The sequence below is a fragment of the Triturus cristatus genome, chromosome 3_1 (assembly GCF_964204655.1).
Source record: "Triturus cristatus chromosome 3_1, aTriCri1.1, whole genome shotgun sequence".
Classification (NCBI taxonomy): Eukaryota; Metazoa; Chordata; class Amphibia; order Caudata; family Salamandridae; genus Triturus; species Triturus cristatus.
The window spans coordinates 289,931,220-289,950,164 of record NC_140583.1 but is presented as its reverse complement, the minus strand read 5'-3'; the positions used below and the strand labels follow the sequence as shown (position 1 = coordinate 289,950,164).

At 45.0% G+C, this 18,945-nt stretch overlaps 1 protein-coding gene across 3 annotated transcripts in view; it reads left to right on the top strand.

Annotated features, from left to right (window-relative positions):
- The window catches only part of CD276 (CD276 molecule), a 298,243-nt gene extending 279,916 nt beyond the window's left edge, over window positions 1–18,327 (top strand). For all 3 annotated transcript variants that reach the window (XM_085643901.1, XM_085643902.1, XM_085643903.1), the window contains one exon: window positions 15,365–18,327. In XM_085643901.1, coding sequence (XP_085500027.1) covers window positions 15,365–15,387 — 23 coding nt within the window. In that variant the 3' untranslated portion in view covers window positions 15,388–18,327. The remainder of the gene's footprint in view (window positions 1–15,364) is intronic.
- Window positions 18,328–18,945: the final 618 nt, after the last annotated feature.

The following is an 18,945-nucleotide window of genomic DNA, read 5'->3' as shown; positions in this document are numbered from 1 at the left end:
TCTCAGTCCCCTTTCCCTGCAGCAACAGCCACAAAACTTCTTTAGTTTGCCCTTACACAGCCATCCGGCGGGGGCATGATTCAGCACTTTCTACAAGGGTGGCAATGCCCTACCCTTTATATTTGCTTCTCCAAATCTTTCTCCCACATCAAAGCGATATTCAGAGGATCGTCTGTCACTCTGTTATAAGTAGTGCAAACATTACTCTCCATAGATGCTGTTGAGAGGGTTTCAGACTCTGAAAGAGGAAAGGGTTGTTACCATTTCTTTGTGACATAAAAAGAGATGGGGGGGGGGGGGGGTAGAGGGAGGTCTCCGACCTGTTTTTGACCATTGACCTTTGAATGACTTCCTACCGATGGAAAGGCCAAATTCAAAATGCTCATGATGATTCCTTCTTTTCTGGGCTCTGGGACTTTCTGGTGTCCTTAGATCTGCAGGATGTATTTATTCATATACCTTTCATGCAGTCCCACAGATGTTACCTGCAGTTGAAGGTAGGCCAGGAGCACTTTCAGTTTGCGGTGCCCCCCTTAGACCTCACCAGCACTCCTCAGGGGTTCAAGAAAGTGATGGCTGTGGTATCTGCCCGCTTTCAGAGGTCAGGGATACCAGTTTTCCCTACCTGGATGACTGGCTGTTGAAAGCAGGCTCGCCACAATGGTAGACCATCTCCGGAAACCTCCTGACATAGTTAGGGTTCATTATCAATCAGCTGAAGTCACACCTGACTCTTGTACTGAGATTTCCATTCATTAGAGCTATGGTACATACAGTGTAGTTCAGGGCTTTCCCTCCGCCTCAACGAGTCCTGGGCATTTTGGCTACGATATTGATGTTTCAGCCTCAGTCCTAGGTCTTAGAGACAGCAGCTCTGGGGCTTCTACCCTGCTTAGCCTCTTTCATGTTGCTCATCAGTTATGCCAGGTGGCACATGTGGGCTGTGCAAGGAAATCTGAAGTTCCAGTGGGCCTAGCATCAATAAAATCTATTGGATCCCATCTAGATTCCAGAGGAAACATCTCATGATCTGTAGTGGTGGCTGCTCAAACATAATGGGTCCAACAGCAGGACCAGTTTTCTCCCTCACCCAGGGAAGATGGTGGTGATGGATGCGTTACTGCTTGGTCGAAGAGATAGCGATCAGAGGACTCTGGTCTCCACCAGAAGCCTTCTCTATATCAATCTGTTGTTGGCCATTCTTTTAGCTCTAAAGTCCATTCAGCCATCCATTAAGGGGAGTCTGGTGCAGGTTCTCATGGACAACACCACCATATGACAGTGCAGAAAGAAAGGCTGAGGGAATTTTCCTGATCGCAAACCACCTGGTGGGATCATTGAATGCCAGAGTGAAGAAGTTAACCAGTTATCATCTGAATACCACAAATAGTGCCTACATTACTAGGTGATGAAGGGCATCTTCTGCAATGGTGAGAACCCTGGCTAGATCTGTTTGCCGCCACCTAGAATGTGCAGTGTCAAAAGGTTTGCTCATTGGAGTGTCTGCAGAACACTCGCTAGGTGATGCATTCTGGCTAGAATGAAACATGGGATTCCGGTATGCCTTCGTATCTCTGCCCCACCTTCCTGAGTTCTGAAAAAGATCAGGTCCGACCGGCCCAAGTCATCCTAGTGGTTCGAGATGGTGTCAGGGGTGTGTGGTGCCCACAACTTCTGGTCATGAGCATCTGCCCTTCAATAGCACTACCACTTTCAGAGGACCTTCTGTCACAGCAGCAGGGTAGGATCCTCCGCCTAAAACTGTGCAATCCACACCTCCATGCATTGAGATTGAGCGGTGGCAGTTGTTCCTTAGAGAGTGGGGGTGGAAGCTGGTGTACTGTAAGAGTAAATTCCAAGCCATAGGTTAATATATAAATTGGAATAAATGCTTCCATCCTTTGGTTACAGCAATAAGTCTAGGAATGGCAGGGAAACCTTACCTGACTCATGAGTGAATTTCAGGGGGGGGGGGTTCCTGGAATTTAGCCAATTGGCAAAAGAGTCCAAAGTGGCTGCAGGACCCATCCAGATTATCAAGAAGTTGTGTATATATCTCTTCCAAACCTTGAGGTTGGAAGAGTTCGGGTTCTCAGCAGGGTAGATTTGCTTGGTCTCAAAATCATGCATTTATAAATTTGCCATGCTGGGGGCAAAAGTGCTGCCCATCGACGTTCCAGTGCCTTGTAAATATAAATGTTCACCATACTGAAAGAAATTCTCCTTCATGGCCAATGTTGCACATTCCAGGACAAAGGAGCTGGGTGTCAGATCTTCTCGTGTCCGTCCATCCAGGAGAGACCTTATTGTGTTGAGGGATTCATCTTGGGGTATGTTTGTATAGAGCGATTCCACATCAAAGGTTACTAAGATGTGAATCTCTGGGTCTAATAATATACTCATTAAGGTGTTCAGCATGTGCTTCTTGTCATGTAGGTGCAATGGCATCTCTGCAACCAAGGGACGTAAAAAACAGTCCACAAACTGAGATATGGGTTCTAATAGTGAGCCTACCCTGGAGACTATGGGTCTCCCCTGTGGTGGTCTTGTCAGTTTGTGTACCTTTGGTAGCACATGAAAGTAAAGTGTCTTAGGTTGTATATTGACCAAGAATTCTGCTTCTCCCTTTGTAATCCAATCAGACTCCAAAGCATGTGTCATCATCGTCTGGATCTTTTTGGACAAACGGGGTCGGGGGGGGGGGTCAAGATTCAGGCGGTGAAAATACTTTTCATTGCCCAGTTGGCAAAGGCATTCTGAATGGTGAGTATCCTCATCCTTAGCAACGGTAGCACCACCCTTGTCCGCCGGTTTTATAATAATCCCAGGATCTGTGCTCAGGGTGCGGAGACAGTCTTGTTCCTTCTTGGATATATTAAAGAACGGAATCTTTGCTGAAGGTCTGAGTTTCTCAAAATCCTTAATCACCACTTTCGCGAAAGTGGCAACCTCAGCTGGCATCAATTGAAGGGGTGGATTAAAGGTCGATTTAGGTTTTAGTCCGGTGTTGACTTAATGATCTTGACTATCATCTCTCTTGTCTTGGAAGAAAATGTTCAATCGTATCTTTCTGACAAATTGTGCTAGCTCCATCTGGGTTGCAAAATCATCGCCCAGATGTGTGGGCATGAATCACAGACCTTTATTCAGGACCTCAATTTTCAGATCGGTTAGACAGCGAGATCAGATTAGTGACCAGGTTACCTATGTGCTTGTTGACGGTGACTGGTCCCGTGTTATGCTCCGTGTTACCCTCTGTTCCAGCGCGGGATCCCATTGCACCCTCTGAGTATCCAGGTAGTTGTTGGTTCTGGCTCTTCTTCTCCTGCTTCCTCTTCCCCCCCCCCCTCCGCTTTGCCCTAAAAAAGGAAAAGTAGGTGCTCCATATGGCATAGGATGGAACTGGGGCGGTGGACAGCCACGAGGTTGTGATGGCCACCAAGGAGCTGATGGAAAGTGTGCTGGGGGCCTGTCATAACTACCTATATACTGGCGATTCCTTGAAGAAGGTGGCATGTTGGAATTGCTTGAGTCTGAATCCCCTGAGGTGCTCCATTCATCAGAATTTGAGGTCCACTCATCTGTACCTTGCCTCCATCCTCTCATGCCTCTTCGTTATTATTTTTGTTAGGTGCCGGGGTGTAATCATCTTTGGTATAGGGATGCACCTTCTCACGTGTGAAACGATCCAAAGCTTTCTTCAGTTTATTGATCTTGTATTTTAAGATCCCTTCCCTAGTATCTGCCAGTAATTTATTTACTTCTTCTAACTTTTTATAGTAGGCAGATATCTGTACCTTGATCTGTGATTCTAATTTCTGTAGCTCCACCAACAGCAGATCTGCAACTTCTTTCGCCGTATTGATCAGAAGGATCAACCAATCTCGTGTTTGTTTCCACAAGATTAGTGACCATTTCTCAGTGAAGACCTCGTTGTCAAGAAACAGACCGGGGACATTGGTAACGATCAAGCCTTCTGGTGCCTTTTTGTGAGGTTCTCGTTGATGAAAACAAGTGAAGGTTGTGCAGATGAGGAGACACTCTAGATTAGGGGTCTCCAACCTTTTATGTAATAAGAGTTACTTATGCTCAATGAAATACCTCCTGAGCTGCTAATATTATTATTGCTGTAGTGGTAACACATCATACAAGATTACATTAGTTACCCATATGCAAGATTACTAGCAGTGATCACCTCCGTGCATCGGGCAGGGATTACCTCCGTGTATCAGGCACGGTTGCCAGCAGTTATGTTTAAAATGTTTTGTCAATGTAGAATGCTTCTATAATGGAGATACATAACATCAATAGCTGCAGTGCCTATAGCATCAAGTTAATTAATAAGCTCCCTACACTGTTTGATTTTTTTCACTCAAATATTAACTTTAAATATAATTTGGAAATTCAACAATTTTTCTACAAATATCAGCTTATCAATTTGACATTCATATATTAATTCAACCAAGGAAAAGCTTCTAATGTGTTTCACTGGCCTACACACAGGAGAGCTACTTACAGATAGCTGGAGAGCTACCAGTTGCTCACGAGCTACTCATTGGAGAATCCTACTCTAGATGGATAGTCCTTTGTATTAAGCTCTACTATGCACTGGCCGTAAAGTGTGAGAGCCCATTTCACCTGGGCAAAGGCTGCTGACACTGCATTGGCACATGGAGTGCATGTCATGTCCTTGATATCTGCCAGGCTGCGACATGGGAATCAGTGCATACGTCCTCAAAGTACAACTGTCTTGACAGCCAGGCCTGGTGGGAAGGGCATTACGGCCACTCGGTCCTGCCAGACTTTTTGGTCTGAGTGCACTGGACAGACCCTCCACTATGAGTGGTACTCCTCTGTTCTAAGGTGAGGAATCTGCAGTTAGAAGTATTCACCAGAAGAACAAGTTACTTACCTTTGGTAATGCTCTGTTTGAGGTATGTGCGGCAATAAAAACACATGCTGTGCATACTCCTGCCATGTAATGTTGGGCCCTGGATGTGTGCAAGTTATTTTTCTTCTAAGAAGTCTTTTGAGTTGCAAGTTATTGCGACGACTCCCCTTGTTGTTAATGCTCATAGGCATCAACTCCATTGTACCCAAGTTCTGGTTCTGACCTGGAGATCATGGACATTCCGCTGCCACAAGTGGTTATGAGTACGGCTACCTCTCCTCATCTTCCTCACCACTGCTCGCATGTCGAGCAGCCCTTCGCAAAGGGACATCCAGCCACTCTGGACCCACAGAAGAAACCATCAAAGTCGGTGCATCTGCTCCAGCCTAAGCGCTGGCCTGGCTGAAACCCTCGGCTTTGAAAACAAAATCGGTGCGAACCCCGAAGACTCTGGCGTTGGCTCTGAAGCCTTTCGCGCCGACAACAGTTGAACTGATCCTGCAGAAGCTCCACGTTGAGATCAATTCTCAGCAGAGGCATCTTGTCATACATCCCCACACGGGCTGGATCCTCGCTTGCCTACAGGAGTCTTTCCACAAGTCCCCAAATGCCAGCTGAGTTTTGAGGAAGCTCTCAACATCCCTAATCCAGCAAAAGACACGAAGATGTTGTACAAGTCCACCAGCCCTATGCCAGAAATGTAACCACCACACCCCTTTCTCCACCAGGACCACAACATTCTCCATTTCTGACTCACCACCTGACCTCCTCTCACAAACACCTCGGGGGTCATCGCAGTCAGATACAGGGGAAACTTGGGGGGGGGGGGGAGTTACTCAAGATGCACCCCCACATGGTGATTCTTGGGATTCATTTCACATGAACCCTACAAAGTACTCTGATCCTGACTTCTTCTACCCAGCCCCCCCTTCCCCTCCTGATAACTCCACTCCTCATTATGAGCTGGTAGCCAGTCCAGCCTTGTACCAGCTGATATGCAAGGTGACACCATATAACATCATTTCCTTTTCGAGACCCTCTTCACCACCCACCGCTCCACTCAATACTTGCTGATGCTCAAGGGAATGCTGCGTCCAGCTCCTGATGTCTATCAGGGCCCAGTCAAAGTCAGGGTTATCACTCTGTGTGGTTCAAGGCATCCCCTACAGACCCTGTCTACATTTGGGGACAATTACCGCCTGACTCGCTGGTGGTACACACCGCTCGAAAGCGGGCAAATTCTCAGGGCATTGGTGACACACCTCCACCAGATAAGGAGAGTAAACAAATCGGTGCCACAGGCAAATGAGTTGAGGCGCAGTCACCTAATCATTGGTGCATTGACAATTCGATTGGTTTGCTCCCTAACTATGACCACACTCACTGGGACGTAATGGAGGAGCTCCTCCAATATCGCCGAGATAGTATCCAAAGGCAAATACATCTCTAACACAACCATAAAGAGTGCCCTCAACGCCGCTGACACCGTCGCCAAAGGTGTCAACTCAAGTGCACTCCTCCGTAAGCAAGCTTGGCTCTGTATATCCGGCTTTAAACCAGATGACTAGCAACACCTGCTCAACATGCTATTCGACAGATAACACCAGTTCGGGCCTCAGGTTAATCAAATGCTTAAAAAGATTAAGAAAGATAAGGAAACGGCGAAGGCTATGGGCGTCTTGCAGACACCTATTCCTTGTGGGTCCTTTCGCTGCACACTGTATGCTGGAGCCTAGAAGAATACCTTCCCCAAAACCTCCATAGCTTTTCAGCGCCCACAGGCACAGCTGCTCTCCTCTAGAGGCTATTTTAGAGGCTCCTACTGAGGCAATAATACTAAAGGTAGAGGCAACGGTGGCTCCCCATTGGGTGACATGACCACTTCTAAGCCCTGACTTGCCTGTTTTCCCCCTCGATCACACAACACCTGTTGGGGATGTCCACAAAAATTCTTCCCCCATGTGGTGGAATGTCACCTCTTACCAGTGGGTGTTAGATATTATCTAACATGGTTAGTGTCTGGAGCTTACTTCCAGAACTCCCACCGTACCACTCTGCAAACACAGACTCCTCAAAACAACGAAGTCTGCTCAGGGAAGAAGTAACAGTGCTCCTCCTCAAAGGGGTCATAGAGCCCGTCCAACACTAACACAGGGCACAGGAGTCTACTCGCTTCATTTTCTGGTCCCCAAGAAGGACAGCTCCCTCTGATCTACTCTAGATCTCTGGTCCCTCAACAAATGCATCCTATCAGAGAACCTTCAGAGGGTCACTCCTCAGGATGTTATTCCGCTACTACAGGAAGGAGACTTCATGGCTGCTCTCAACCTCGAAGATGCCTACTTCCACATACTAATCCACTGGGTGCATCACTACCATCTCAGGTTTGTGGCCTGCGGCAACATCATTACCAGTTCAAGGTACTGCAGTTTGCATTCACTAACTTCCTCATAAAGACAGGGCATCTCCATCGTCCCCTACTTGGACGGCTGGCTGATCAAGAGTGCCACTCCACAACAGTGCCACAGACACACACAGGTCACAATAAACCCTTCGCATGAGCTCGGGTTTATGATCAACACGACCAGATCCTACCTCCAAACCTCGCTAGGCGCAATCCTCTACTCCGAAATCGGCAAGGCCTACCCAAACCACGGTCAGGACAGTCATGCACCTTCTTGGCCTGATGGCCTCCTGTAGTGTTATAATCCCCCATCGAAGGTCACACATGTTTCTGTTACAGGAGTGCTTACTTAGCGCACCAATGGTCTCAAGCAGAGGGTCATTGGGACGATCTGGTGTTGATCCTCCGCCTAACTCCTTGCTGTCTGCAGTGGTGGAACACCAACAACTTGTTGCAGGGGCGGCCTTTCCTCAACCCGTTCCCCAGGTGACCATCACAACGAATGCCTCCCTAACAGGATGGGGGGGGGCACACTTACAAGACTTTACTGTCCAAGACCAATGGGAACCCAGACATCGGGGTCTCCACATCAACTACTTAAAGCGGTTAGCTGCCCATTTAGCGCTGAAGGCTTTTCTGCCCCACGTGACCGGCAAGGTTGTCCTCATCCAGCTGCACAACATGATAGTGAAGTACTACCTTCATAAACAGAGCAGTACTCTATCGCACGAGCTCTCTTAGCCCACTCAGAGCATTTGACGGTGGTTCTTCTACCACGTGATCCACCTGGGAGTGTACAACGACTTTGACAGCCTTCTCAGCAGGATGCGGCAACAAGGCCACGAGAGGGAACTTCACCCACAAGCCCTCCTTCTGTACTTCCAACGGTGATAGTTCCCACAGGATGACCTCTTTGCCACCGCAGAAAATGCCTAATACACAAGCTTCGAATCCAGGTTTCCACACCCATGGTCCATGGGCAATGCACTATGGATGAATTGGTCGGGGATATTTGCCTATGCTTTTCTGCCTCTCCCCCTCTTTTTGTTTGTGGTTTGGAGGCTACGGCAAAAGTCACATAAAAAATGGTACTGACAAAAGAGCGCCAGGGTGGGTACTATATGACTCTGATGACGTCAGTCCAATGTTGTTTCCAGTGCAGAAATAGAACCAGCATCCTCTACTGACGTAGAAGAGCTTTGAAAGGTTTCCAGTTCTAGTCTGGTGTCTGGGCATATTGAACAGGCGTTTGGATTCTACATTTAGATAGAGTATCCATCAGAAAGGTCATTACTGAAGGAAAGTAACTTTTTCTTATGGCACCAACATGATGACTGAAATGTAGACCCTTTCAAAATGGAATATTCTTCCCCCACTATTACTTTCAAAATTCTCAAAGTTAAGATGCATTAAAAATGCAAGTTGAGACACATCTTTGTTGTCTGCTTTAATAAAGTATATGTATCTATCAAATAGTCTGCTGTATAAAATTCAGCATTACTCCGTAAAACTGTTTAGTTGATAGCCTGTAAACACTGTTAAATAACTAATATGTACAGATTTTAGGGATAGCGATTTCCTAATTGCAATTCCCTGTGAATCTCAATTAGGAAATTGCTTTCCGTAATTTATTAAATTGTTTGAGTTTAGCAATTCCTAGCGGGTCACAAATTGACCTACCTCATGAATATTGATTAGCAACCATCACATGTATGGTACCTTCTGGGGTCAGCAGACCATCAAGTCTGTGACTGCTTTTAATAAAGCAATTTTTTTAATGCAGCCCATTTTCCTTCAAGAAAAATGGGATGTGTTTCAAAAAATAAAGTAAAACGTTTGTGTTTAATTTTTTCAAAGAGCAGGCAGTGGTCCTTGTGACCACCGCCTGGACTTAAAATATTTGAATCAACATGACCACTTCTCATTTGCGAATTGATACCACTTCCTCGGAGGGATTGGTTAGATATGAATATTTTGTAATCGTAATTCGGACGCAAAATATTCATACATACCACTGCGTCTGGTATTATGAAGGGACACCCTAAACACTTCCCTTCCAAATACTGCATCACTAAACCAAATTGCGATTGGGTAATACAGGTTTTGTATGTATGGCTTCAAGATTGATTAATATTCTGTCCTTTGCTTGTCTTCTGTGGCGCACTGCCACCACAAAATGGGAATGTTGGTTGACCTATATCAAAAACTACATGGATAAATAATAAACATGTGACCCACGCTGTGTTCTGTTGTGGTTGGATGTAGACCAGGTTTAGAACTAATCTTAAACGATGCCACCCATGCGAATCTGAATATAATGCCAGCTGCCGGTTCTGTCGGGGAGCTCATGGGCAGGTTCATTTTATAGACATACCCATTCAGTCATTGGTCACAGGGTGATTTACTTCCTGTCTTGAGATGTTTTCTCATCCTGTCACGTGACGGCAGTATCATGCACAGGAAGTCAGCAAAACTATTGTTCCCTAATTTCCTTTTGGCGTCAGAACTGATTTGTTTTTGACAAGCGTCGATATTTCGACGCAAACATTTCTTCCTCATCCCATCTCAATCGCGAGATGATCTCGCTGCCTCCTTTCTTAAGCATCATCCTTTCAGTAAAAGGGTTCTGTCTGCAGAGCTGGCATGTGGGAAGAGTGATGACCCTCTACACTGATGGTACAAACGAGACAAGCTCTTTCCCTAGACTGTCGCTTGCTGGGGACCTGATCTAGGCAGCCAGATTTCCAGTGCTCAGATGATAGAAATGCATTTTAAAAAGCTTCTGTGTTTAAGGGGCCTCTATTAGTAGCCGGCTGCTTCAGTCACTTTTCACTGACCTATGGCAATATCACTTATATATTTTGTAGCCGTATGGACTACCCTGTGTGGTGTAGGCATAGCTCAGTTGACTTGAGTTTTAATGATGGCGCCTATTTTTCCATAGACTACTGAGAGACTACGTCACTTTGTCCACTAGGTGCTTACTTTAAAATAAAGTGTTCCTACATTTTTAAAGAGAAGGCAGAAAGACTTCAGATAAGGAAAAGTTGCTCACGGTTGTCTTTTAATTACCTCTTTACTCTCAAGCCCTCTTTCGTACAGCTGAACAAACCCCTAATCGTGTGTAATTCGAGATTACCGCCAGTTTAGGATTTATACCTTTTTTGCAAATACCGAGCAACCCGCACTGCTAAAATCTGGTGAAAGTTTTAAGGTAAGGTGTCCGAGTTTGTCCATTTTGGAACTAGTGAACACAACAAGCACAGCTAGAGTGTTATCCCCCATTTTGAGACGCACAAACCAGAACAGTAGTAGTGCACAAGGTATCACCAACTGCCGATACCAGTTTTTATGTAGCCCTTAGTAAGAAGACTTCAGTAATTAAACTCTGCCCAAGGGTACCTGTTGATGAGACAGGCAGGAGAGAGCAAGTCGGACATGCATGGAACAATACCTACATTCACTAGTTGATCTCACTTCTTTACCTGTAGCACAGAACCAGTGCTCTCAGACTGAAAGGAACCATAAGGATCTGTTTAATATTAGTATGCTGCCGTATATAGGCGCGTTCTTTGTCTCACTCAATTTCCCCATCCATGCCTCCCAAATGTTAGTTTCATGTTCAGCAATAATGCTGCAAAAGTGAAGTTCCAATGACAATGATTTTGTGAAAACAATATAATGAGTTGTTTAAAAAGGCCTGTTTAATTGTGCAGTCTTTTTTAGGCTTGTCAGATATGGTGCCTCAAATTATTGAAACGCTGTCAAGAGTTGCATGTGGTTGCCTGCCTGCTTTCCACTCCTTTCAGTTGTAAATGTTATAAACACCCTTATTAGGTCTCGCCTAGGCAGCGCTTGCGCTGCCTCTTTGAGACATGCTGTATTCAGGATATGTCTATTGTAATCAGAAGGGGGGAGAGAGAAGCTAGGATCCATTTGGCTTCTATCCAAACATAGAATAATCAAAGGAGAATGGATCACTTGTCATGTTTGTGCCAGGGTCTAAAGGTTTTCTAGTCTAAAAAACCCTCATACACGTAATGCTTGTCGTAGCGGTATATCTTGATTATCCGCTTGGTCTATTACGTGAGAGTCTTATTTGTACTTACCTCCACCAAGAGGGAGACCAACTGGTTATTCGCAGTAGTGATCAGGAAAAGTGAGGGTAGGTGAACTTAAAATATCCTCCAGTAACCTGGTTCGGATTTATTCTGTCAGGGATGGGGCAAGGTTAAAAAGAAGGTGTAGTGCCCAAACAGAAGGGCATGCGGAGTAAACACGCTTCTACAGTGAGAAGTCCATCTAGTGGCTCGTTTCCTCTCCGACTGACGTGCTCCGGTGCCTCCGAGGGAGCCCATTGAGGCCCTAACAAAGTTATAGGTACAACTGACCCTTAACAAAACAGCGCATAACCTGATGCCCTAAGAAGAGAGGTAAGTGCAATGACTTACCTGCGCAGGTCACACAGTAGTGATTTGCACACCCGGTCCTGAAGAAAGCCCTCCGACCTGATTAGGCACCCAAGGGGCTGAAATATGTTGACCGGCTGACCACTCACCTATGTACACAGGTGCGGTGCCGGTGCCATGCTCACTAGGGACCTCTATGAGCAGCTTGCGGTACTGCACCAAGATATGCAGTGCTGGTGCCTTGCTCAATAGTGACCTCTAGGAGCAGCTTGCGGCACTGCACCCAGACATAAAATGCTGGTGCCTAGCTCACGGGACCTCAAGGAGCAGCTTGCAGTACTGCCCTGAGACATACAATGCTGGTTCTTGGCTCACTATGCAAGCATTTGCAATGCACTAGGTCTCGTATTACTGAAAGTATGAGCTATAGGCGTTGCATTATTATTTGCAACGCCAATACCTCAAACTATCAGTAATGCAAGACCTATTGCATTGCAAATGCTTGTTACTAAAGTTAAGACTCAGCTGACAAGTTAGTTAGATGCTGCAACAATGATTCTGTCGGATTATTTGTTCCTAATCGCCCTTTTAATAGGGTCCATATCAGCATGTCCTCCCTCAACTCTGCCCAGAGGCGATATACGGCAGATAAACACAAAATGCTGAGTAGTCATATAATTGAACACAATATATAATGCCTCAGATCAGTTATTTTCACTAGAAAGACAACATAGCCTGATATGGTGCTCCGTGTGCAATGCAGAAGGTGCTCGAGTTGAAAAAAGTGCACATAAATGTACAAGTACATATATACGAAAAAGTGTTTGTGTGATCTGTCCACTCACGTCATTTACAAACGTTTTGGAGCTTGTTCATTCCATATGTCCCATTCTTTATATGCCAGCCCACAAATGTGGTGCAGGCAGATATTTTATCGACATTTCAACCGCAAAACGTCTGTGTGACAGTTACTCACCTGGAGTCTTCTTCAGGACAGCAATTAGAGAACACCTAAATTGGAGGGAAATTACATGAGTTGGGCTGTCTGTTACTGGTTCCAACAGGTGACTTTGGCAAAGTCAAGACTGGATGGGTGATTTTTTTAAAGATAATTTCATATCCGTATATGGTTCAATTGACTGCTCCAAAGAGTCTCTGCATATAATTGTGGTGCGTACCGCCAGTTAATAAATGTCCTCACATCCACCTAAACAATCTCCCTGTGCTCGCGTTGTCTCAAAGAAAGATTATTTTTTGTCTCACTCAATTTCCCCACCTGTGCCTCCCAAGTACTAGATTCATGGTCAGCAATAATGATCAGTCGGAAGTGTTTTCTATGCATGCATAGCTAGAGGACTTTATACCATTTCGGATGTGTGCATCCGGGAATACTGGTATGTGCTCTTCCTGGATTTAAGTGAGTGTTTGAGGTACCTGTGAGTATGGACTCTTGTTAGGGTGAAGGGTATCTCTCTAAACAAGCATATATGTTGAAAACTAAAGTCTTTAAGGCACCAAAGTATTATTTTGAAACTTCAAAGTTTCCTAACTTCAAAATGTATTCTTATATTGACTAAATGGTATTCTTTTTCATCAATTCATCTCAGTACTTGCAGCCACTGCTGACAGGTGTTTTGCAGAAAACTGCTTTACCAGATCTTAGTTCTTCGATTTATTTTGTTCCTTTTACCTTCTGTTGACAATCATCGCATCAGTTTGATTTGTACAGGTTCTGTCACGCTTAAACGAATCACTTCAAGCGCTTCAATGTTAAAGGGACATTGAAATGAATAATGTTCTAGTTTTCTTCACAGAAGTTGCATCCTTTTGAGATCTGAGCTTGAGACTTGCCGTCGATATTTTAGTTCTGGAGCTTCAAGTAGTCGACATTGGCCTGTGTTACAGCTCCAATCCGCCATATTGCGGCATCTTGGAAATGTGCAAGATTGATGTCGGGTATTGGGTTGGTTTTGTGTGTAATGGAGAGGTATAGTTTTTGTGAAGTGGAGTGCTCTTGTGATCTCGATGAGGTTTAACTTATATGGTGTCTCTAAACAGTGCTCAGTCTCTGCGCTTAAATGGCCTGTTGGGATTGTGGCGGTTTATTTCTTCTTGTGGTTTTTACTGTTTTGATATTGGTGGTACCCACCTTTGTTGAATATCTGAGCTGCCTTGGATGTGCGTTCAGTGCTCGGTCTAATTTGTTTGTCAATGCTTTCATTTGCATAACAGAATCCTAATGTCATCTTTGCATAATGTGCTGCCAAAGGAGGCTATGCACAGAGACGGTTTAAGGCATGGCCATATTTGGCCCTGGCCCAAGGCACCAGCCTTATAGGGGGGCCCCTGATACAATCAACTCTGTTCTTACCCTGGTGAGCTTGAATAATTCTTAACAGATTGTTTTAAATACCATTCTTCTTTCATTCATTTTGTATGTGGGTAATGTATTTGGGTCTATTACAGACTTTTGGCAGAGAAATGTTTGTTTTTTAACACCATGCAACATCCATAAAAACTGTTTCTTTAAGATCAAAACTGGGCCTCGCATATGAGAAATGGCAGGCGGCCACAAAGAGTATTAACAATAATGTCCGGGAGCTGCTGCTGAATTACAATGTTGAAAACACACAGTCCCTGAATATTAGATGTAAATACGTTTAGATTTTGGACGACGGTGCCTGTGCACAGTGACCTGGCCAAAGAGGCCACGCAAGAGCTGAAATTGGATCATAAATTTTAAGCTGTTACGAACAGGTGCCCCCAAAATGTCTTTGGCCCCGGGCCCCCGAAATTCATAAAATGTCCCTGGTTGTGCAGCAGGCACTATTGTTGTATAGGCACAGTGACTGCCTTTCCTACTTGCTTTCTCTGGTATTGTTAGCAAAACCTTGCACTATAGGGGGCACTAAAGCACTAACTGTGCCAATATGCAAACACAAGCACCAGCCCCATGTTCCCCTTTAGTTCCCTCAGGTGTCCACCAAGGGATACTTTGCAGTAGTCCAGGGGGTCTATTGACACTAAATCCCTGAATTGAGAGTTGGGGTACAGCAGTAGGTTACAGAGGTATCTCCCATTTATGCAGCGCCAACACAAAAACAGACACATTGGCAGCGCGTTGCAGGGCACGGTGTGAGATGCAGTCCGTGTGGGAGAACTCTGCTTTAGCTGTCTAGTATTAGGCCCAACTGCCCTATTGGCATCGGGCAGAAGCTGCCAGGGGTTGAAGCTGCTATCCCTAGCGTTTGTACCCCAGAAATACCCTTGGTTTCAGGGGTTATGAAGGCAATGGTAGGGAACAAAAGTAACCGGGGGTGGGAGCGGGGTTGGGGGAGGGGGACAGTTGAGGATGCAAAGATGGACACTAGCACTGAAACATTCCGGCCTTGCACAGGGTGGGACCTTAGTAAAGGGAGGAAGGGTTGGAGTTGCACAATACAGGAGCGATTCCAGAGGTGAAATGTTTAGCATACAGTATATGTAGATAGGGATGAACCGGAAGGAGACAGTGAAAGTAGTTAGCTTTGTCGTGGGGCATGAGTTCGAATGCGGAATTCTCTGGGAAAGGAAGTCATGTATTTTGTTTTGAAAGTCTTAATAAACGTTATGCAATTGCTGTTTTTTTTATTAACGATTTCTCTCTTTCTTGTTCTCCAGATCACCCGCAGGAAATTGAGTGACTGGACATAGATGGATGGGAGCCTGCTAGAGTAGACAACCGGAAGTCTGCGCCTCTCGTCTGACTCTGCAGCCAGCCCACGTGCCGTCTCAGCCCACGTGCCGTCTTTGCCCACGCGGACACAAACTGCAGAAAACACTGCTAGAGGCCATCCGCCCACCCGTGTTCCCGAGTCCGACTCCACCGCATCCGCTCCTCTGCCCTTTTTTTTTGCTACAGACTGCCCACTTAGACTTTCTGGCTTGCCAAATGGGAGGTGCCAAAGTGCAGAACTCTTTCACCGTCTGTCTTTTCGCATTTCTCAATTCAGTAAGGACTGCAGCGTGTTTTCTTCCGCAGGAAGTGCCGCCGGTGGAGCCGTGCTGGCCCCCGCAGCAGCCTGTCTGCCTGGCATCTCACCTGAACAGCCGACTTTTCATTTTTCCTGATTTGAAAGGCCCCCTTCTGTTCCTTGGACAGAGATAGTTTTACCACCAAAGTTCTTCAATGGTACTAAGCGGGCACTCAGTGGGAATGCGTTTGGCCTTGTCTTTTCCTACTTGAGAGGTCACTTGTCCGACTTTCAAGGGAACTTGGCTGATACAAAAGCTTTCCAACGGGCCTTGTGGAGAGTCTTTGAGGGAAGCTCACGCAATTTGGTTGGTTTTAGAATAAGGGCCAGATTTAGATCTCGGCAGATGGGTTATTCCGTCACAACAGTGAGGGATATCCAGTCCGCTGAAAAATAAATTCCATTATATCCTAGGGGATTTAATAATATTGCGTTACGTGGTGACTAATAACCCATTCGCCTAGATCTAAATCCGGCCCTACGTAAAGCAAGCTAAGCTGAGACGGGCACAGTAACCAGACACACAACAAACATGCCGAGTGTGCTTAAGATTGTGCCTCGCGGCTATTGCTTTAAGGAGAGGTTCCGTGGCGAGTCTACTGGTGGGTTGTCTCTTGCACTCACTGGGTAAATAGACTTTTCTTTTTTAAATAAAACTTTTACTGCTTCTAGCAGTGCCTCCGCTCTGCTGGTAATTGCCATACTATATAGAAAGTGTGATGGAGCAACCTATCAAGGGCAGCCTCTTGGCAACATTTTTGTAAACCTTTATTCATTTTTTATCTCCCATCATGGCACGCTCCCAGGTAGGATTTATATGTTTTTTAATAGTCGCTGCTATGAGGCATCGCTCAGACTACCTGGATCCCACGCTTCAATTCCCTTAATCTCCCTCCTACCCCATAACTTTCTTACATAGGGTATTTACATGAAATACGAAAATCGTGTTTTCTGTGAAAACACTAATAAAGACCGAAGTGGCCATACATGTTTGTCCTACCAACTTTCAGTCAGCCATTTGTAAAGAGAAAACAAGCCTGTTAGCGGGGCGATTTTTTACAACTTTCTACTTTCCACCATAGAGGTCTCTGCATTAACAGGAATCTTTCCCGTCCCATATTTCCCGGTAATATACAATCACCAAGAATGGAAAACGTACGTATTGCCTCATGCTTCCATGCCGCAGCCTCTTTCTGCCTACTAAAGGATTTCAGACAAAGCGAATCACTGTCGTTGGAGGATGAACGGGAGTTAGAGCCTCATTTAGCAGACAATATACTTAGTCAAAACGTAACAGATACTCCATCTGTCGTATTACAAGTGCCATAGGCTATAATGCACTTGTAATACAGCAGCCGGGACATCCGCTAGGTTTTGACACAGTGTGCCGTGCACCAAACTCTAAATAATGCCTTTTCCTCTACAACCGATCAGCTTTATTCTTTCTTTTTTATTTTAAGTGGCTGCCCTCAGAGAGACCTCTTCCTCTTGTCTTCTGTAGACTACTACAATGAAGTCTGCTGGTCAGACATCATGTCCTGGACGCTGGAAGAGCCATGAGTATCTGAAGATTAACATTCAGCTCACCTTTTGTCCCAATCTCCTGGAGGGCTGAAATCTACTTCCATCCCAGACCTAACGAAGAAGGGCAGCATTGATTCATCTGGATCACACCGCCATTCACATGTGTCCTCTCAGGAATGTTGGATAGCATAAAGCAGTAGTACAGTGAGAGCAAGGTAAAATGAAATAATTGCCCTGCCTCTTGCACCTAACAATATGGCCACATTTGTCAGGAATAGTGCAGAGTAGCAGACCATGGTCATCTGTGTTTGGTTAGAAGTGCTCCTTGCTGCAGGAGTTTTAGTAGTGATTGCGAGTACCTTCATAGAAGGTGCTGGTTCCACTGACTTGCACCATTCTCCTTAATGTAGAAATTGTGCACCTGATTTATTATTTAATCAGAACTTGGAAGTGAGATGCAACACAAGTATTGACCCATCAAGCATTTTGAAATCTATTGTTTTAGGATAAAAGGGTATTCTGTAGTTCTCAAACATCTTTGATTTAACCCTTCATGCCGTGCAGTGACCAGACACTACTCTCTGAATCTGGGACGTTTCAAGCGTCATTCAAAATAGAAGTGATCCAAAGCATTTGATGATGAACTACAAGGAGCTGCAGTTTAAATGCTGGGGATTCATGACCAGGCAACATAATTATTTCTCAGCAAATTCAGATTCTGTTGAAAAGGAAACATGATATTAAAGTGATATCAAAAGTCAAGGAAAACTGGCAAATGGAAAAATATGTATGTTTTAATATTCAGTCTGTACTGCTGTTTTCTGGCCCCTAGTATCTTTGCCTTCACACATGGATTGCAGCTGGTCTCCAGGATGCCACCTCTCTGCACTTCTTTCTGAACACCCATCACCTGGAGAAGCATGCAACCTCTGGTTCTCGGCACAAGTCTAATTCCAGACAGGAGCAGGTGGCATGGATACACTTGATTGCTTTCTGATCCAAAAGCTGCAGAATTTTGGTGCCTTACAACATGTTTTAGAGACGATGGAACAAAGTGTTGAAATAAAATGTTTCATTTTCACAAACCGTACTGAGTCTGATCATCATTGCACTATTACGTGTTTTTCAAAAAGTGACCAGCATGCTGACCATGCTGTGACCTTCGGCTCCTTCAGGTGGTTGCTTATGAAGGTGACATTGTGTCCTGCCTTCATTGGGTTGTTTTTATATTTGAAACCTTTTTATAATATTATGTGCAGGCACAAACCAACTACTACAATAATTCAGGAGGAATACTGCACTACTGCATGTTAGTACCAAAGGACTGTCCATTAGAATGTTGCTGTAGGAATGTCAGGCCTTACTGCCAAAGGAGATTCAAGCATTGCTGCCATAGGAATATTACATCACACTGCTTTAAGAATCTCACACATTACTGCTACAGGAATGTCTTCTGCACCATGTACAGAATTCAGGATCACATTGCCACAATCTGAGAGTGACACATGGCAAAAGTAAAAAAATATAGAGGAGCTCACCGATGTAAATTATAAATTGGGAAGCAGAGTTTGGGGTTACCGTCTACGTTTTAGCCCAATGGTATGGCCCATGCTTTAGTGAAGAATTTTTAACACTGTTAAGGGCATAAGTTATAGAGACACAATAAAGATCAAGTGTTTCATGTAAATATCTCAAACTTCCAAG